Source organism: Gasterosteus aculeatus, chromosome 4 (assembly GCF_964276395.1).
Source record: "Gasterosteus aculeatus chromosome 4, fGasAcu3.hap1.1, whole genome shotgun sequence".
Taxonomy (NCBI): Eukaryota; Metazoa; Chordata; class Actinopteri; order Perciformes; family Gasterosteidae; genus Gasterosteus; species Gasterosteus aculeatus.
Genome location: NC_135691.1, coordinates 4359080 through 4380573, shown reverse-complemented (window position 1 = coordinate 4380573; position 21494 = coordinate 4359080). Strand labels below are relative to the sequence as shown.

At 44.9% G+C, this 21494-nt stretch overlaps 1 protein-coding gene across 5 annotated transcripts in view; it reads left to right on the top strand.

Annotated features, from left to right (window-relative positions):
* Positions 1 to 2664: 2664 nt before the first annotated feature.
* htr4 (5-hydroxytryptamine receptor 4) overlaps positions 2665 to 21494 on the top strand; it is an 88053-nt gene continuing 69223 nt past the window's right edge. For 2 of the 5 annotated variants that reach the window (XM_040174728.2, XM_040174730.2), the window contains exon 1: positions 2680 to 3109. Coding sequence is in view for 2 of the 5 variants with exons in the window: in XM_040174731.2 (XP_040030665.1) it covers positions 3075 to 3109 (35 nt within the window). In the remaining 3 variants the exon portion in view is untranslated. Of the gene's footprint in view, positions 3110 to 19824; positions 19913 to 21494 lie in introns of those variants that run through there. The other 3 variants (XM_040174731.2, XM_040174732.2, XM_040174729.2) reach the window with 3 other exon arrangements.

Here is a 21494-nt window from a genome sequence, read left to right as displayed (position 1 = left end):
GGGGGAAGGAGGGGGGGTTAGTGTACAGCCCTGAGAGGCCAGCAGAAACCCCACGGTGCAAATACCAGCGCGCGCACACACTCACATGCAGTCCACGTATATGCGGCTCAAAGCTTTATGTTCCGATGGCTTTAAATCCATTTTGATTAGAAGGGAGGTTAAAGGACAAGATGAGATTCAACAGAATGCGCGGAACCATTGAAGCGAGTCCATAAAGCTTTTTTTAGAAACACAGTAATCTTCCTTACCCGAGTTGGAATTCAGTCCATCAGACCGTCTGCTCCCCTGAAGTCTCCTCTTGACTGAATTAACTCACTGAAAAAGAATCCAGGATTGGCTTTTGATGCTTTTCGAGAAGCTTGTTAATGGCTTATTAGAATGATTAGGATGAGTTATAGAACCAGACGAAGAAACCGAGACAGTCCTTCTCTAATATGTCCCAAATCCTGAGGATAAGGACAGTCCAACTCTTTCCTGAAGCCTATTCTCTTCATCCGTTCCATAAAGTGCATGTTTACTTTCATATGCCTGCCCATTTTATTAGATCCCAGCACGTGCACTCTAGATATTTGGCAGACTGGAGTTGGACTCATTCTGAGAGGGAGAAGTGGTTCGCAGCCTCTTCTCCATGTTCACCGCCTTTGATGAACAAATCGTGGGTGAGACAATCACGTGACCTTGGTCCATCTGTCCGTCCGTCGTGCATCGATGACAACACTTGAGGGAATGTAATGTAATGTGCCATCAGATGTTGAAACTATTTTACAGGGGTAGAGAGGGTACGCTGGGAACTGCAAGGTTGGTGGTTCGAGCCCCGGCTGCCCCATGTCGAAGTGTCCCTGAGCAAGACGCCTGACCCCGTATTGCTCCCCAGGCAAATAATGTAAAAAAAAGCCATGGGTTACAAATGTAATGTAAGTCGCTTTGGATAAAAGCATCATCTAAATGACCTGTAATGTAATGTCATTTTCACACATATTATCTTCAGAAACCACTGATCTGAAAGAACATAAACGAATAATGTGCAATATTCCTCCATTGTGGCTTCTCATTTTCAACACAACACCGACTTGCATTGGTCTCAGAGGTGATTTTTGATCTTTCTCATGCATTTATGCAGTCAAACTAGCACCGCACGACCCAAGATGGAATAATGGAGATATCTGACAGTGGAGAGTTGACAGAGAAAATGGAACAAGGTCCATGAACAAACTCAAATCCACCACCCAGTATCAGGACGGCAGCAGGAGCCTCAGCAGATCAGATAAATTAAGCAAATCCAAACCGAGTGCATGGCCGTAAAATATGTTTTGTTGTTGATATTTGAGATATTTTAGGGAAGAATTCCAATCCATTAATCCTGTTTGCAACGTGTTGACATTTTCACCACACGTTGGGGCGCAACATGACATCACAGGTGAGTGGGGTCGGAAGTAAAAACCGACCGGAACCGTTGAGCCCACAGAGGGCAGCGCAGCGAAGTTTATCTGCTTCTCTCTGGGGTGATTTCAGCAGAGGTCCTTCTGCTCCAAACAGCTGTGAATGCCAATTAATGCAAGAGGGAAATGGGATTCCCTCGGCCACTTCTTCAGATGTGCCAGATGTTACAGTGTTACGGACCGATAAACAGCCACAGCGCTTAGAAAGACGGTTTTAGGGCCGTAGCAGTAGCATAAAGCTATTAATGTCACGGTGCGGTTTTATTTCCTGTCTTATTTTGTAGTTTTCTGCTTCTTGTCTCCCTGGGTAACTTCACTTCCTGCCTGGTCCTGTCATCGTCTGTGATTGTCTGATTGTTTCCACCTGTGTCCAATCACCTGCACCTCCGTAGTGTATTTAAGCTGTGTGTCTCCTGTCTCTTGTTGCGTCATTGTCCGTCGTCCTGGATGTTCCTTGTCCGTCGTCCTGGATGTTCCTTGTCCGTCGTCCTGGATGTTCGTTAGTTCCTGCCTGCTCGTTAGTTCCTGCCTGCCTTTTTGCCCTAGTTCGTGTGTGTTTTTTTGCCTGTTGGCCTTTTTCTTTGTTGCCTTTTGACTATTAAAGTCTTTTGTTACTCGACGTCTGCGTTTGAGTCCTGCCTCCCTGCATCCCTGACAATTAGACCGTTGTAGAAGTTATGAGCAAAGTAAACCTGGACGTGGGACATGCAGAGCCGTCTCCTGGGTGAAAGTCCTGTGTTTGTTTGACCCGTCCGTCCACTGTAAACAGATTCAACAGACTGCCGTCTGGATGTCACATCGGTTGGAGTTTTGAAACTATTTGAATCCCAACCGGAATGTTATTCTCCTGAATTACAAACGTTAATCACGCGTCACACACTCATTTATTGGCACACTGTGACCTTTGACCCTTCACGTGTTTATTATACAACGCACATGAGAAGCGAGAAGGGGGTTGTCGCTTTAAAATGACCAGTTGTTATAGATTAAAGAACATCTGTATCCAAGGTCAAATTAGGAAAACGACATTCTCCTCGTATTGATTTCATTCGAAAAGAAAAGGAACAACTTTTGACCTACAGTCGCATCTCTCCTTCATTTCACTCAAGCGCGCACATTCTCCGTGTCAGGGGGACCAGGCATCACGATGGACCAATGCAGAGTAACAATGACACAAGAGAGAGAGGGAGGGAAGGAGGGACATGCACACGCATGCTTCCCTCACCCCGGACCCGAGGAGGAGGGACTACAGCGGAGCGGGTTCCGTGTCCGCGGCGAGTTCAGGCGCAGCGGCACAGCGCCAACATCTCCGCGCTGCCCCTCCAAAGGATCCGCTAACCTCTCCGCGAGACTTCTGCACTTCCCACCCCGGTCTCTCTCCCTCCCTCTCTCTGTGTCCCTCCCCACGTCCTCTCTCCGGTGTCTCCGGGCGCGCACCGCCAGTCGGTGGTCTCGTGCGCACGGACGCTTTCTCCACATTCCGGCGCGCCGCGCTCGTCGTTTGGCTGCCGGGCTGCCGGGCTTCCTCCTCCCCTGAGGGCTCGTTAATTAGTTGGCGGCGGGTGTTTTTGCGTGACGCTGCGCTCGGACTGAACAACGATGCGCTGCCGGCTCGCGGGGATTTAGCGTCGTGACATGCTTTCTGGACCCGGCGTCTCCACGAGGAAATGGTGAGTTAAAGCTGCTTTATTCTCGCAGATCATCAGCCCGCTGTGCTGTGCTGACCTCTGTAGAGGAGCCTGACCTTCCCCGAATTGAAGGAAGGAACAAATAAATGACTGTTAATATTCTGATAATTTGGCTGTAATTTCAAATGAGTTTAAAGTCACTTCGATTATTTCCATTCCCACTTCAGATAACCACATCCGATGATCAGCTCTCATAATATGACTATTGTTACAGGAACCAGTGAAAGGAATGTCAGGTCAAATCCGTGAGGTCATTTGCATGTTCAGTTACGAACCATAAGGTGAAAGGACACCACTGTGTGTTTTAACCTGACGGGCTGTGGGTCTTTTGACCTCCATATTTTAAAACTCTTTCCCCCCAGTTCAGATCGACCGGTTTCAATGTGGACTGCAGCTTCTGCGTGTGTTCGGGACGTCGGTAATCTATCGATGAGGAACCTATAGGTCCACATGTACAGGAGGCTGTAAGTGAGCAGCATCGCAGATGTACAATCAGTTCTATGGTGCATCGTGGGAAGTCACCGGGACCCCTGTGGGTTTCGTTTAAGAGGGACGTCAACTCACTGGTGGTGGACTTTTTGTCTCTGCTTCGTCTCCAATGTGGTTTTTTTTCTCCCTCCATCTCGCGTGAAAAACGTCAGACTTTACAAAGTGACCAACGCCAGAAAGGATTTTTCTAGTATTTGAAAGGAATATTTCACAAGAATTGATTGCAGTCTCTCGGCAGATTCCTCTAAAGTCCTCTCTCCCTTTTTGAAACAATGCTTTAAATTCAGCGTTTGACACGTCCTGTCCTGTTGCTTGAGGACTTTGATTATTCTGGTTATGTAACGTTTATGGAACAGACGTGCAGGTGATCAAAGGTGCGGGTACAAGGTGTCTCTCTATTGACTGACATGGGGCTGGGCACTCCTCAGATGTCCACCTCCATTGGGTTGTTTTCCCGTAGAGTCGCGCCGCAGTATTTTTATGGAAGTTCTCGATATTAACGAGCGTGCTTGTTCAGAAAGGTTTTATGGTTTTTCTCTGGCTCTACTTTGGGAGCCAGAGACTCAAGTCTGGTGCACGAGATGCGGTTAAAACCCGCAGTTGATTCTTTTCAGTAAAAAATGACACCTTTTTGTCCCATGTGATATTTGTGCAGATCGGAAAGGGGACATTAATATGAGAGTCACATTACATTGGTGTAGATTTCTTTAACCCCCCCTGAGTCTGAGCTGAAGGAGCTTCCGATGAACACGTGGGATTGGGTCTGTTTTTGTGCCCCTCTGAAGTTCCTTTTGTCGTTATTCATTTTGATCTTCACGACGTGCAGCATCCCAACAGAAGAAATGTCCAGAGGGTTTCTTTGTACCAGTACCTCATGCACACTGTGGCGCCTGCCTGACTGGATTTGCGTGGTCCTTGTTTCGTTTCGTAGGCGGGGGGGGTTGAATGAATCCCACTACAGGGCAGAATGTTGACTTTAAAACAGAAAGAAACAAACCAAGACTTGTCAAAAGCTTTTGATGGATCCAACATTTGGCGATGAGCCTCTTTCGGCCCTTTTGTCTGAACCGGCTGATACGTAGAGAAAGTCGGTAAAAGCTGTTGGATTATAAACGGATGGATCAGCTCTCCAAAACAATAACATGGAATAGCTGCAGTGTGTGTGTGTGTGTTGGTGGGATGGTGGGGAGGGGGGGGTGAGAGCTTAAGTCTGAACGCTGACTCAGTTTTTAGGGTTGATTCCGACAGATTTCCTGCTGCTCCCGTGTCCAAAGCTATATTTAGAGTCCATTTGTGTGTTAGTGGACAGAACCGTCAATACATGCTCGACAAAGACACTGATTCTCGCATTGATTATGATGGTAATCGATAGCTGACATGCACAGCTGCATATCAGTGAACATATTTCCACTCGTTGTCATTGTGTACCTTTGGGAACATTATGCACAGTACGACCGAGGCTTCGGGCAGGTGCATTGGACCATGATGCATGATGGGATACATGGATGAAGACCTGCGGGAAAATGTAAGATTTCCTTACAGTCTTTTACAAATCACATGGAACTCGTGAGGCATTCAGGTGCTGCGGGGAGAAAGTGAGGATGTAAGTTGGAGTTTTTAAAAGTATTTTATGTTGAACAATAATCTTTTCCTTAGTATGTTTTGATAACATCTATCCTCAAAATATTCTACATTATATTTTTGAGAAATCGAAGGTGATATTGGCATCTCAGCGATTTGTTTATTGAGTTTCACGGTATACGAGTTCATCACAAAACGGTTCCATTGAAAGACGATAAATTATCATTTATTCCTTCTGGAAACATAAAAATCGTGAAAGGCTCTTTCTAGACTGTTTAGTTTGGCCCTTATGGGTTACCGTAGCAACATGGCGGCCTCTGTACAGACACATATTTCATCTCTAAATATCCGGTTTATGTCGCTCAAAAAAACCTTGTGGCGCTGACGATGATCTGCGTTCGTCTTCATCCTTGAAGAGTTGTAAGAGAAGTTCACGCAGAGGACAACACGAGACAAGACCGCGAGTTCAGTCAGATGGAATCAGGAAGACGACCAGAGGAGCTGCAGGGTCCTCACTTCTCTCTCTCTCCGGCTCTCTCACACACGTTTACTTCTGCCACATATTACTTTCACATCCATTTGCTAAAGATTTTTCTGAACTGTAACTAATATCTGACCAATAAACATCTCGAGTGATCGGTTGGACGCGTCTTCGGTCTCCATTTGGACGATGTAATCCAGACTAACTGGCTGTGAGTCTGAAATATTCACCTCAATGCATATTGATCTCTCTCTCTGTCGCTCTCTCGTCGGGCTGGAGGTTCATAATTAGCTGTATAAAGAATCGGTCCGTCTAACAGAGCCCAGTAACGTCTGTGCTGGATTCAACAACAACCGCCTCCTAAACCTTCGTAGGAAAACACACACCGGCTGTTGGATACACAAAGTAATGTATGTGCTGTGGACATTTCACACGTATTCATCATAGACGCTCAACATCTGTAGAGCGCGTACTTTCATCTCTTAACGTTAGATCTTCCTTTGCTAGCTGAAGGTCACGGGCTGCACCTTTACTGCCGTCTCCATCACCTCAGAGGTTTGATCAACTAAAAAGTTTCCTTGCTCTTGGTTGTAGAAGTGAAATCGGGTATTACGTATTTGAACATCTGTATCTTGTAAATTGTCTATTTTGCGCCAGAATGAACGGCTCCACAAAATCCTTTACAAATGAGTCGCATGTTGAAATGAGTCGAAACAAGACGCACAAAGACGCACATGGGTGGGTTTTGCATGTTGTCGCAGGACGTTGTGAAGAGGCGATTTACCACCAGAGAGCGATGCGAAACGCGGCTTCAGCTCAACCCACCGAGGCTCCGTGCGAAGAGTCTCAAGGAGGTTTTAACCACCAAACAATAAATAAATGCTTAATGAGAACGAAGCCTCGGACTCGTGTGTGTGTGTGTGTGTGCGTGTGTGTGTTTATGGAACAGACGTGCAGGTGATGCGCTGTCATCACAGTCTACTCTCATTGCTGACCTTTTAGCTTCACTCAACGGAGGCCGCGATAAGACAGAAAGGTGCTTAAAGACAAAAGACATTTGTTGCCGTCGTAATTGAATCCGGTGAGGAGGAAAGGTGCAAGTTGACTTAATCCACCTGAACATGAGAAAACGGTTTGAAGAAATCCGTCATCGTAGTTTCCCAGGATACAAAGTTGTTTTTAATGGTAGTTTACAGCAGCGAATACTCACATGAACTCTGGTATTTTTGGATAAACAATTTAAATAATAAATTGATCCTTAATTAAACCTAATTGTCTGTCTAGACTAAACTTTAATCAAATCACAAAACACAAATCGATACATAATAAAATAACTTTGTTGAACATTCCCCAAAACCTTGAGGTCCTTTTTGGAGGCAAACAACACTACTTAAGTTGTTTTGGACTGTCGCCTACTTCAATATGATTGCATAAGATCTGTTTTATTATTTTACTGCTCGTACAGCCGCTGCATCAATAGTTCACATCCTTGAGAAAAAGGATGTGAGAGGAGGGGAAGGCAGAAAAAGGGAAGCGGCGAGCAAGAGAGACGGTGGTTTAGTGCGGAGGAGAGAAAGTCGCTATTTATTTTTAGGCGTATCACCTCGGGCCTCCCCGTCTCAGAGCAGAGGGAGACTCCGCTTGAGCAGCTTCACTCGGCCAAAAGTGACGGTTTCACGACAGCGCGTTGGAAGCCCCGCGGTGACGGATGGCTTCCAGTACAGAGGAACGCGTGTCAGCCGGCGTGTGTCGAGAGTCTCTTCCTACAAATGCAAACTGGCAAATGCGGCACGTTTAAGCTTTGTGTAGTAAAAATGATTATGGTGCAAATTAATAAATGTTTTTTTTTTTCCAAGACACTTTCAATCAATCCAGGAGTTTAAGTGAGATGATGTCACAGCAATATAAGATGAATTAGGATTTCAACTGGTTTTTCACCATGGTGTCAAATTCGAGAATTGTGGAACTTTTTGGGGATTTGAACGGACTAAAAAACATCTGCTTTTGTGACGTCCGTTTTCCGTATACTGTAAATACTTGTCTGTATCAAAGAGTCTGTGCACTTCTGTCTCTGAGGACTGTTGAAGTTTAGTAACTTGTAGTGTAACACGTCTTTGGCTAAACTGTTGTGGATTTTGTTAATCATCTTAGCGTGTGTCTGTTTGTCTATTCACACATCTGGATGTGTCTTGTTTTAGTGTGTGTGTGTGTGTGTGTGCCGCCCTTACACGCCGCGATTACAAATCCAGCAGAGCGTAACGTCTGAAATGACTTTTAGATTAATTGCTGTTTAAATGTTTTCATGCTTTCCTCTGGCAGTCAATTAGCCGGCGATAATCTTCCCTTTTTAAAGCTGTTTACATCAAACACGACACACTGAGTTGATTTGGTAATAAAGATATTTATCAGAGGCGGAGCATCTCTGGCGGCCGAAATAATTTCTTTTTCATTTCTTCGTCTCCGATAATAAGAGTGAGCCGCTTTCATCAAGCTGGAACACAAGGAGCAACGCTTCTACTGGTTGGTTCTGGCCCGGTTCTTTCATCACAAGGCCCTGTTTTCTGTCTCATAGTGGTTTAAGTTTATGTCTCTCGTTCAAACCTCTTGAACTTCAGCTGTTATTTCGGGAGCTCTGTAACGGCTTTGAATAATTCAATTTTGCAGTAGCTCCTCTGTAAGTGTGACAGCGAGTTGTAGATCTTCTTGCCACTGGAGATGTTCCTCTCTAAGATGTCAAAGACCTCAGACTCCGACTCGGAGGACAGGCAGCGAAAAAGAAGAAGCACAAACTGCAACTAGAGGATTTTGGAGAATTTAAAAAGTGAAATTTTGTTATTGCTTCTTCTGAAAACACGAAAATACATTATGAAACGTTTGAAAGATGACTGAGGCAAAGCAAAGCGTTTAAATGTGTGATCGTCATTTTATCTTAATTATAGGTTAGGTTCCAACACACACTCCAGAAATGTCCCTTGTTGCCACAGAAACCGGTATAAATGATACGGACTCAGAACTGAAAGCTAAAGATTCATTGACCTGCCTGTAAATACGAGTTGTTATCTCCTTTGTCTGTCAAATCTAAAATGTGTGTGTGTGTGTGTGTGTGTGTGGGAGAGGGGGGGGGTGAGAGACCTCTGGCCTGATGAAACATCACTTTAATCCCAAATTGTGTTTCTCAGCTCTACATCAAAGCTCACTTCAAAGAAACTGAAGAGTGTGTGAATATTGTTCTAAAGGCTGCCCACCTGCCTTCAACATGCAGAGGATACGTTCACGCACACACACACACACACACACACTCACACCGTAACGTCAATAGAAGGAGATAAACACCCTGGGATCCAAAATACACGCACATACACAACCTTCCAATGTTTGATTGGTTCAATCTGGACTTGTCCCTCAGCGTGTGACGTCATCACACCTTTGAACATCTGTATGAGAATCCAACGTTAAAGCACATGTGGGATTTAGAGATGAGCTGCTGTGGGTGTAGGGGAGGGATGTTTGACCCGACTCCAACGTGGACCATCAAACATCTCTGAATACAATTTTGAATTTTTTTTAATTTGGGCATTGTGCGCCCCCCTCACTGAGTCGACCCACTTACCGGCTGTAGTTGCATCTCGCAGCTTCCACGGAGAAACGTGTTGACAGGGAAGGTTTACAAAGCTGGCGCAGCACTTTGTGAAGCGCCGTTGGACTGTTTACTCAAACGCCCTGAAGAGGCCGGGAGTCGAGCGCTGAGCTCTGTTTGTCTTTCATTAAGGTCCGACCGGAGCAGCCAGGCGCAGTGTGTCGGTCCTTTGGGCTGCATTGTTACCCAGATATGCCAGGAGGTGATTCATAGAGGACGGGGGGGGGGGGGGTGTCAGAGTGTCGGAGTAATGGGATAAAGTGTTTTTAATATGTGGACTTTTAAAGTGAAACTCAAGCCGGCGTTTACACACCGTGAGACGGAGCTCTCATCTTAAACTCAGAAACTCAGCGTCACTGTAAACGGAGAAGCTTTTAGCTTGATTTTTACACTCTTTATGGAGATAAGGGGGAAAAAGAAAAATAGATTGGATCAAGGCCACAATACTTTATATGCTACATACTAGAGATGGATGGGTCAAATGGATCGATGTGGATGTTTCAACATAGTTAACGTACCTTTGTTGACCGCGGAAACGAAACGGCGGCTAGCTGCAGTCATTTCGAAAGCAAGACGGTAGCTCAGAGTGGACAGAGCTTTTTTTGTAAAACAAACAGAGGCGCGACGCACAGCGGAGAACTGTGCAGAGGAATTCCTCCACGTGTCAAACAGACGGGGGCTGAGTGGCTAACACAGCACTTAAACCACCGCTAGGCTAAGCTAGCTGCTCGGCTAAGCCAGCTGGAACATGCTCCACCCGGTGAAATTCTGCCTCCAAGATCAAATGTGTGTAGTTTTGTGTTTAAAATAACATTAACAGTTAAACAACTGTGTAAAATACACGTTTTCTAAAGTGGTTACTCATTACGTGTAAGATTTAGTCTTAAGAAGAAAAACAAATATTCATTAAATACAACATTATAACAACATCATTCATTAATCGCCATTAATCGAGATTAATACATTTCAAAATGTGTGGTTAATTAGTTTATCTCAATATGCAAAAATAAACTCAAATACAGACACAAAGGAATGAATGGATAATTGAGATAGTGTAACTAGTCGAGTGTCCCTTTTAAAGCGCATAAATGTGAGAACTGACGTGCAGGAAATGAAGGTCGTCATTCGGACTTCAAGGGACACGCCACCGTCGATGGTGAATTGTAGTGACTTTGTTGTGAGAGCTACGAGTTGAATGAAGAACAGAAACATCAAGTAATTCAAAATATAATTTATTCCACTTTCTGTTCTCTTGCCCGGAGCTAGTTGGGAGATGTTGTGAGAGAATATTTAGAAAAAAGGATGTTCTTGTTATTTTTGACATTTTCTATATACACGTGGACACGCAAAAAGACTAAACTAAGCTCTGACTCGTAGATGGATTAAAACCAAAGCCTCATTCATACTTGTTGAATAGTGAGCGGCTTGATTTGATTTGACGGATTAACGGGCGGTCGGCTCTCTGGGAGATGAACATCTAAATCTTCGGGGAATTTGTCCGAGTTAGAAGTGTGAGTGATACAATCGCTGTGGGAGCCGCTGCAGAGTAAACACACCACAAGTGTGTGTGTGTGTGGGGTTATTAGCCTGCGTGTGCATGAGGACGGTCGAGATGGTGGCGACGATAACACAAAGTAGATTCATTCATCTCGTCGAGGGCCGAACTTTAAGGAATCGTGTCATCGCCGGGCGCCGGATTAACTTGCCGTTATAAATGAGATCGAAATTCTGTACTTGTATAAATTCTTAGAATATTTGGCCTCCGCTTGGGTTCCGCTTTGTAAGTTTGCTTTTACTCCACGTTATTGATACGAGTCATATTGAGCAAGCGTGATTGTTTCAAGCTTAACCGTGTTTAGTTAAACCCAGAGCATCTATTGAGCTTGAGCTTTACGATGGTAGGCAGAAGGTTGCTGTAGAGGTCCAGTTTATTTGACTCGCTGGCCGGTAGCCAGCCGCAACTGGCCGATTAACAGGAGTCAGCACTCAAAGATCGATAAAAGCGACTTTTAAAATTGTGAATCAGCGCAGCCACCTCGAGCAGACAGTGATACCTGAAATACGCTTGATGTTTGCCTCGCGCGTGTCCATATCTTCGTTGGAAGTGAGTTAAGGTTCTGTGTGCGTGTTCATCTTATTGCTGACATCAGCGGGTTCGTGAACTGGTCCTTTGTTGAAGCAGCTGCTCTAAAGTTCTCTCTCTCGCTGTCAAAGTTTCTCTCAGCTTATTTGTCCAACAGAAAACTTCTGAGACGCTGTGGGATGTTTTCCTTAGAATAATCTTCCGATGAGTCATCGTTCAAGAGGTTATTGATTATGACTCACATCTCCAAAAAAACAACTAAATCTGTTAATGAATATGGATGAACTGAACCTGGATTCTTTATGAAACCATCGTGTTTCTTTTGACGAGCTTTGATGATCTCAATAAATATGCTGGTTATCTCTGCATTCTTAACAGTTTCAGCTTCTTGTGAGGTTCCCTTGTCACATAGAGTCTTTTTATCAGCCTTTTATTAGTATTTGAACATTCTCACATCTCTATGAAAACACTTATAGTTGGTGTTCCAGCTGTTATGTCTGATGAAAACATAATTTATCAAGCTGGTATTTAATATCGGTGGTCGTGCATGAGTTGAAAACAGAACCTTGCAGGTGATTATTGCTGCCTTTTTTTATTTTTATGAGCGCCTTTAATTACTTCCTCTTGTTCCTGATGCAATAAAAGCCTCCTTGACTATTTACTTTACTGCAAAGCAACCAACACTAGCGGAGTAGGAAGCCTCAGCGCCTCAGGTGGACATGAATAATTACGTGTTTCAAAATCAACTTTTAATTGAGAAGTGGTGGATTTTTTGCTGAAGCTCTGTTGGGTTTCTGAAGCAAACAAAAGCTACATTATCTCTTCAAAGCCTGAATTCTAATGAGGATCCAGGTCAGGCCTCTGCATACCCATTGGTGTGAAGGCTAAAGCAAAGCTTCATGAACCATTTTGTTCTCAGGCTACAGGCCGCTTTAAAACTAAGAAGATGTAAAAAAAAAAAAGCTGAATAAAGGAAATACAATCTTACGGGTCTACAAGCAATTTTATTTAAAAAATATATTTTTTGGTGATAAATTTACACATCGATCTATTTTTTGAACTGTTGTCTTGTCATGAGAACAACATGAGAAACAATGTTAATATCACGCAACAAAGAAGCGTTAATATTTTGGTCCTGAGAAGGTTGACGTTTAGCAGACCGAATAAAGGCAACAACCAATGACATTGTGCGATAAGGCCGCATTAACATTATAGTCTATAACAACGTGGTTAGGATAAATACACTAAGCTTTGTTACTCCATTACCTTTCACAATAAAAGCCCAACACATAGACGTACACATATTGTTTTATCAAAAGGAACAGTTGATTATTACAAATTAAAACCAAAGCAAGAAATAACTTTCAGGCAAGTTGAGTTCAATAGTTTTTGACACTTTATATCTACCTTTTTACGATACCATTCATCACCTACGTGGGCAAGTATCGATGCTGTGATACGCGTCAACGAGGAAGAGTGAAATTCCTCCCTCGTGTTTGTGTTTGAGTCCCAGTCCGAGGAGGGATCTGTGAAGGATGTACGGAGGGGGGGATATACGGGATCATGAAACCTAACTTAGGAATTCTGTTGCGTTAATTTATCTGTAAAGATGGACATTTATTTTGAAAAGACCATATTAAGATAACAAGCGGAATTTGGGTTGCTGGAAAAACACAATTCCTTTGGAAAGATCATACGAACTGTTGCAAGAGGAAACAATTCTGAATGAAATGATTGTGGAGGCCCCCGAGCTGGGTATTTTAAACGATACGAGGGATCAGTGAATCTGAGGTGTCGCATGTGGTGATCGCCACGAGGCATCCATTAGCTCGTTGCAGGTCCTCGGTGACCAATCTAACACGACGCACGCTGCGGGGAACGAGTCATTTGCTTCTTTGTTGCTCAACACTTTCACCTCTTTGTGCCTCATTTAAACTCAGCCTCGTAAGCTTCGGCGACCTGGAGGCAGTTTATCGCAGCTGACCTACTTGTTCTTCTCTCTTTGTGTGTGTCTCCGCATCTCTGTGTTCCCCCAGTTGATCAACCGAACTGGAAATGTTTTATTCCCGCCCACCACGGGCAGCGTAAGCAGAGCCGGCACTCATCGCCCCCACTGGCCTGGACGCACCGGCCCGAGAGGAGGGCGGACAGGCCCCTCCCACAGAGAACTGTCTCCGCCCACACGCACGAACAGAAGGCGATTTGAGGGTTATATGTGAGAGTTTGCCTGAGGGGGGCTCAGCTTTGGTCAAAAAGTCATTTTCAAGCGACCGCCAAGAGCGGTTCGGATTCTCTAAATACTAAGGCGAGTTTATTTGTTCAGCACATTCCAACAAAAAGGCGCTTCACATAAAGCATCGAAACTGATTTAAAATCAGTTGAGGACGCTGATTGAAACCTCCAACATTAAGTAAGGAAAAGGCGCTTCAATGCTTCCTTTTAGTGAAAGCAGAGTTACACCTGTTTGCGTCTGTCTGCCAGCTGCCCGAGTGTCTTCCTTGGGTTGGCCGCTCGGTGAGAACTGGTCAATAGTGGCACCGACGAGACCTCAAGACCCCGACTCCCCCGGTAAACTCACTCGGTCGAAAATTTGATGATGTTGAGTGCGAGAGCCACAAGAACTGCAGCAGTCGGGTGAACCTACATTCCAGGATTTTTATTTTTTTTAAAGATGACGTAACTAGAAACGGTGGGGACAATCAAAAGACCTTTTCGACGGCTGCATTTTAAATTGCAAAGACACAATCTAATACATCACTTGCGCTGTGGTTCTGCTGGTCTAATGATGTTGTTTACGACGTGCTTGAGACCACTGAGGCGTTTTATTAGAGAGGCGAGAAGCTATTTTACGGAGGGCTGCGGTGCCGTCGCATCACTTCCTTAAGCTTTATAATCCAGTTTTGAACTGCTGAGACTTTTAAAATAAAACCATAAAAGTCGCACATTGAAATGTTTCTGTGAACATGTGAATAATAGTTCTTGTTGCTGTTGGCGTCCAAGCTGCCGAGGCCTTTGGGGTCTGTTGACCAATCAGAGGCTGTGATTATAAACGTCTAAGCCTGATGTATAAAATATTGGATGGGACATGGGATTTATATTTCTATAGTCATGGCCACTGTGGCAAAAAATCAATTATCAGAAGTTCTTTCATTTAAGTGTTTTGACAACATCAAAAACAAAAAACGATATCATAAAAAGTGTGTAATAAAAGGCTTTCAGTTTTTAGGTAAACATAATTATCTGCGCTATAGAATTACAGACGACCACCTGCTGGCACATCGACGGCCCACACGAGTCTGCATGTGACCTTTCAATGACCTGGTGAAACGCAGGAAACCAGTTTGTTTCTCAGAGACTTGAATGAATTCTCCTGGATTCCACTTTTTTAAAGCATGCAAACCCTTTTTTGGTATTTAGGTCCCACACATCTAACATTCTGATGTGTGCAACGATGTCGGCTGCAGCTGCTTTAGTGCAGACTTAAGTATTACGTCCCGCACAGGTCTTATTACCCTGAAAGCTTTCAGAGGGTCTTGTTGCTCTGCACAACGTCTCAAAAACATTTGGACCCCATTGCCTTCAAATTAGCTTCCCACACTCGTGCTTCCCTCAGTGTCATGAAATTCATTCTGTTTGAGATTGATCTCCTGTCAACACGATTTAGAGTTAATATCTCATTCAGAAAGATAACAGAACCAAAAGTCCGATTCTCCTTTATTCCGTCTTCAAACCGTTGAACCGGTAGCCTGGAGTAACGCGGCTCCGCTCTCCTCCCTGTGGGAGGCTGCAGTTTGGGTCCGCGATGCTCCGTCGGAGGGCTTTATATTTAGCAGCGCTCCAATATGAGATGAATGAAGGCGACGTGGTTCCCATCACACACGGGTCCCTGGGAGAGCTCACTGTCAGCTGCTGATAGATTAACAACCATCCGGTGACTTGGTCTTCTGATTTAAGAGTGGGATCTCTGTGACCCGAGAGCCGGCGGGGTTGTAAATAAAACAAAAAGTGATCACTTTTTGTTTGAAAGTCAAATCAGCGCTGGCAAGACGTTTAGGGGAGGAAAAGCCCTTTGATATTTGAATCCCGTGGAGCAGTTTCCTTCCTAAAATTAGACATCATCGTCCCCCTGAGTGAGGCACCCCCGCATATTTAATCATGTTTATTTATGGATATAATAAGAGCACCGAGGAAATTTGTCTGGAAAAATAGAAGCAGTCAAACAAATCCTAACCGAAATGATTCTGTCAAACTCTGTAAAATACATTTGTCCATTATAATGTATTATGTATGTTACGACTATGACAACAAGTTTAAGGTCTCATCAGCTGTTGAGCAGTGTGAGAGCATCCGAGGGAGGTATTTACTTTAATCAGCTAACGCAGTGGATCCGCTGCGTTGACCGGTGTCCCAACAGGCCCTCGTGCGGTGATGTCATGCGCACAATGCTGCCAGATGGGTGAGATGTCCTGTAGGGGACAGAGATGAATCGGGTCAAATACACATTGATGATAGTTTGTGTTCCAGTGGAAACCTCTCTGAGTCTCCTTCATATCGAGCCTTACGTTCTGCTCTTTATTCCTCATGCAGATTCTAAAAACATGAATCAATGAAACGGATCGCTTGTCTGTTCACTGAGTTGTATTGACTTTCTTCTCTCCCTGGTGCTTCCTTTAACAAATCTCGCCAATGAACGGAAAAGGCGCGTCCAGTGGGCGGGGCTTGATTTGAGCTTGTGCTTCTCCTTTGAGGATTGTCATGTCATGAATGTTGCAGCATCAGGCACCGCCAGAAATAAAAGATATGTTGTCATGTTGGAAACGACCTAAAGTCAAAGCCAAGAATGAATTATTTTAAAATAACCCCTCCTGCAACTTGTGCCATGGGAAACTGGCATGGGAAACTTTGGAAATAAACACTGTGTCACAAAGATGTGTTGCAGTTGGCAGGTGAACGACTTCTGCATTAGACAACAAATAATGAGCCGCAGTATAAACGTGCAGCCGTGATTTATTGTGTTAAAGCAGCAGCTGCTCGTGTGTTTTTATGGTGCAGGGATGTTCAATGAAATGTTCCATCTGCGCTCCATTCCTCATTTTGTGTTTTAAAATTAAAATTTATGTCAAAGGGGTCCCGGCGGGGAACGCACAGACTGATTTCACAGCTTTGTATTCAGCCCTAGCCGTATTTCTCGTCTTATTTACTGTCCCACTGTGTTTCCAGCCCCCCCCCCCCACCACCACCTGCTAAGCACAAGTAGGAGAACGTTCAGCATCTAGAAGTTTGAAAGTTCAGACAGAGCTTAATTGTCTTGGAGCCGCCCCTTAAGCATCGGGGCGGCTGACAGGTCAAAGTTCATCCTCGGTAGATGATCAATTCCTCACATGAATGTTATCCAACTCGGTCAGAGAGTTCTTTCTATTTAAAGCTTTCTTTTATTGCTCCGAGTTTCCGTCCCTCAGCAGAAGAAAGGATCTAATCTAGCAGATAGCAGGTAGTCGCTTTTAATATTCCCACCTGACGGCCGAGGGGTCGGAGGTCGAGTCGCGTTATCGACTCCGCAGTGCCAGGCTGCGCTCGTTTTACGGCGACTGGAATCGCACGCACACGCAAACACACACACAAAGGAAACAACACACAGCTGAAAGACAAACCAGCTCAAAACCTGTGATTTAAGGACAAATATCCACACGGAGACATCCGTGGTTATTCATACACACCCTCCACTCATGCTCCTACATTATTCAAATGACATTTATTGTTTTTAATCCAACAGGTTATTTGAGGGATTATTAATGAAACTCACTTGCTGGAAAATTTTACTTTCTCTATAAATAATTTGTATTACTGTTGATTTATTCATTTAACGGTAGTTAAATGTATGAAAGGCCTAAACGTATTTTTCTCATATCTGTCATGTCATGTCAGGGACATGTCCTTCGAACCCTGGTGAAATCGTCCCGTATGTATCGGACACTGACACGGGGATCGAGTGGTCAGCAGGAAGTCGCCCCCCCCCCCCCCCCCCCTTCCCTCCTCCCCCACTGCCGGCTTCTGATCTCCGTCCGTGTAACCTGAGCCTCCGTCAGCGCTGCTGCAGCCATGCGTGTGCATGTGTGTGACCCCACGTGCGGCTTCCATCGATCAGAAACAGCCGCTGGGGTCAACGGGGCCGGGAATGCTTTTACTAATAAAATAAACAAGAAGTACATTGAATACTCTGAATAACTTTTCAAAATAAGAGGCAAAAGTTTGTGTGGGTGTGAAGTAATTCATCATTGTTTTCTAACGGCTTTCTAGCCCAGAGAAAAGACTTGGTGGTCGGCCTTTTGTCTGTGAATAAGGTCAGTCTGAAAGGCAAATGGATGAAATGCCCCCGAGCCCAACCAGAGGTACGTCCACCTCCAAGTATCAGCCAATGAGAGCTGCAGTGCTACCAGGCGTGCCAACAGGTGCGCTGTTTGGGGAAGCTGCCCCGGCCTTGGACTTTGCCTTCGGATGACGAGGAGAAGCCGGGGCTCTGTCATTTGTCGGGGAGGGTCAGGTCGTAAAAGTATATCATGTGTTAAGTAATGTGGGGGAGAGAGCGGGCGCATTGCTTTACTACCTAATAAACCGTTGGATCAACTTTGAACGTGGAGATTCTTTCGTCTCCACTCTGTCAGCCTATTGCACTTTAGTTTGAAAATTATTGGTGACATGCATAAGAATACACATTTTGGGGGGTGTGAGTCTTAGGTTTTTATTACTATAACCTATTAGTATTTAGCTCAAACGTCCCTGTTTTTCTGATTAGAATGGTCTTTTCTCTGCACTTGACTTCATATCAAACGATGACTGTCGTACTGCTTTTTACTGAATTGCACAAACACCTCGTTCTAAAATCTTCTCTGGTTCTTACCAAAGTTCAAGACGTCACATCCACAAAATAAACCTAAAGCCACGTGGATGAGATCCTGATGTCTTTGGCCACTTGTTGTTTTTCAGCGATCAGCGAGATTAATGTTGTTTCTGCTCTTTACAGCTCTGATTTCCTGTTAGAGAACGTGATATTATGGGAAAACTAGGGAGTCTGAGGTCACTGCGGCTGTTATTACTTGTGTTAAAGAAACAAGACGTTTCTTCTGCGGCGCCTCCTGCAGCGAAGGGAGGAGCTGACACCATGTAATGAGTATTAAACTGTCTGTCCGTGTGTCTCCGTGAGACTTAAAGGAGAATCTCGTGAGGGCTCCATTCAGCTAAAACCAGTTCCTCCCTCCGCATCTTCTCCCCTCCCCGTCTCTGTCCCGCGTTATTAAGCTCCGACCCAACCAGCTTTTAAGCAGACGTTCATTTCTCTGGTAGTTTTAAAGGAGCTCTCTGGATTTCTCAATGTTTGTGTGTCTTTAGTTGTGAGTCACTCTCTCTTTGCTCTTTACACACTCAAGCAGCTTTTAGGACTTTTTCTATTGAACACCAGTCTCGAGAGACAGACGGACGGACGTGAAAGGTCGCTTTGTGATGACTACTCCTGATTACTTGTGTTATTGAGTGTTCTGACATTCAGTCCAGGCCGATGTTTGAGCGAGACGCCAGCCGGCGCTCAGACGTCTCCGACGTCGTCTGAAGCTCAGTGATAACATCTGTCCAACGAAGGATTATCAGCTTATTTGCTGCATTTATCTGTCAATAAATCATCAATTTATTAAATCTCACGCACTTCTTGTTTGAGCAACAGTCCAAAACCCAAATATTTTTGTTTTCAAATGGTGTATGATTATAAAAAAAACATATTTTAAAATAATTATAGAAAACAGACATGATTACTTTTTACTCAAATTGCATTAGTTTCAACTATATACTTACTATACAGGTATTTTCTATAAAAAGCTTTTCAAAAATAAAAAAACCCATAGTACTCACTGAAACAAAGGGTGATCCATCCCTTTGAATATCATAACAATCTATTCAAAAGCTACCAGATAAAAAACAGGCTTCCCTCGTCTCTTCAGATTTCTTTTTGCGACTCAGGTTTTATTTTATACCCAAGCTCATCCAAGTTTAATTTATCTGGAGTGCTTTCTTTTCCCCGAGCAGAATAAAAGCTTTTCTAAAAGACTTGAACTTGAAAAGATCCAAGCACGCGTGACACGCCGCGTTATCCACGACAGGAAGCGCAGCCGTCAGACTCCCCGCAGGCCTCACCGGCTTCAACTTAGAAGAGACCCCGGGGGTCCCTGAAGGGGGGGAGGAGGGGGGGGGGTCGCGCGGGGAACCGAAATGAACTGATGAACTCGGAAGAACGTCGGACAACTGGTGAAATGACTTTGGGGAACTGAAAATGAAGTCCTGTTCTCAATTGTCCTGAACTCCCCCACTCGACCCCCGCGGAGCCACTTCCTGGTTCACAGGCGCCTCGCTGCACTGAACGTGTGGTTTCACAGTGCAAAGGACACTGAAGCGGGCGGCTCGCTCGCCCCGATGGACCTTGGGTTTCTTCGCTTGGTGGACTTTGGCAGAGGAGTAGCAATGGAACCGGTGAGTCAGATGTTTGAATTCAATAAGATCAAGGAGAGAATGAGGGAATCCACCTTTTAAGCTGCTGGCTCTTGTGTTTCATCCTTCTGTTCTTTGCTCGGTGTCTTTAATCGGGATTATTTTGAGTCAGAGGACTGGAACTGAGACCCTTGTGACATTTAGCGGTGGGCGAGTGACCCTGAGGTGCCGTCCACTGTCAGCTGCCGTTATGAATCAATAACATGATGAGACACACACTCAAATAACTCTGGGCAAGGTACAAAAATGTCCTTTTTCCATGGCTGCATACCGCTTGGTTTCTCCGTCCTCCTTTCTCTCCCCTCCCCCTCCGCCCCGTTATTGCCGCGGAGGGATTCGAGGCGTCGTCCCGACTGCTGGATCGATAGCTTAATGAACCAGGAGCAGCATTTCGGGGGGTGCGGTACGTAAATTGAAGCGGCCCGCTGGATGTCATCCCCGCAGAGTAAATACACCATGTCAGCTGAAGAGGCTTCTCGCATGTGTACCCGGAGACCACAGGAAGTTAATTGCTATCAATTAAGCAAATTAGACGTAGCTCTCCGACCGCTGGTTCTGCTGAGCCCCCCGTGCGCGTCCGCGCTCTGCAGAAACACAGGAAGTGAAGTCGAGGACGCCGTCAAACTCAAATTAGCATTTAAAAAAAAAAAAAAAGGAAAACTAATAAAGTAGGTACAGAAGTGCGTGTCATCGTTCGGTGTCCTTGGTTACCGCGAACCACCTCGCCTGGAGACCCGGGCAGCGGCCAGCTGGGCGGCCAACAGGCACGTTTCATCGCCCCCCCCCCGAACCCGGGCTCAGTCGCCCCCGCACTCAAGGGGAAGCTCGAGATCATCAGACGCGTCCAGGTGTCCGAAGGGTCAGGTTTTTTTTGTTGTTGTTGTTGTTGTTGCTCCTCAAGACACAGCGAAGGGGAGGACGTGAGTGACGAGGGGGGGGCCTTTTGTTGGAGCGAGCCGGAGAACGAGGGAGGGGGCCCCGTTAATGAGGCCCGCGGTGGAACAGAAGGGAGGAATCCAAGGTCGGACGGCAGCTGGCGCGTAGAAGCTGCAGGGACAGACGTCCTCTGCCACCTGAGACTGAGTGCAGTCGAGGTCTTAATCACCGAACAAACCCCTTCACCCCCCCTCAAGCCCCCCCCCCCCCAACAAATGGTCATTAGCAAAGGGAATCAATTCAAGGTTTTAGATCCTTCTCAGTGGTTATTAACTCGCTGACATTATTTTGAGGAAGTCTTAGTTTGACAAATAGCGTTTTAGCTTTTACACTCAATCTAACACTGCGTGAGCTTTCTGCAGTTTCCTTCCTTATTCAAAACTTTGGACTTTGGGCCGTATAGTGTTTCATTTTGAGGTTTTTTTTCCCAATGCTAGTTTCCTTGTTGTGCAAATTTCTCATCGTAAAGCTGTTTTTTTATCCATTTGAAGATCTTTGTTTTTCCATAAACAGAATCACATTAAAAGAAAATGTCCCAACTTAGATACAGAACCTTGAGTGAATTGAATACACGCGCTGCTCGCTTGTGTAGAAGAAAATTGGTGAATGTGAATCGCTTTACTTTTGG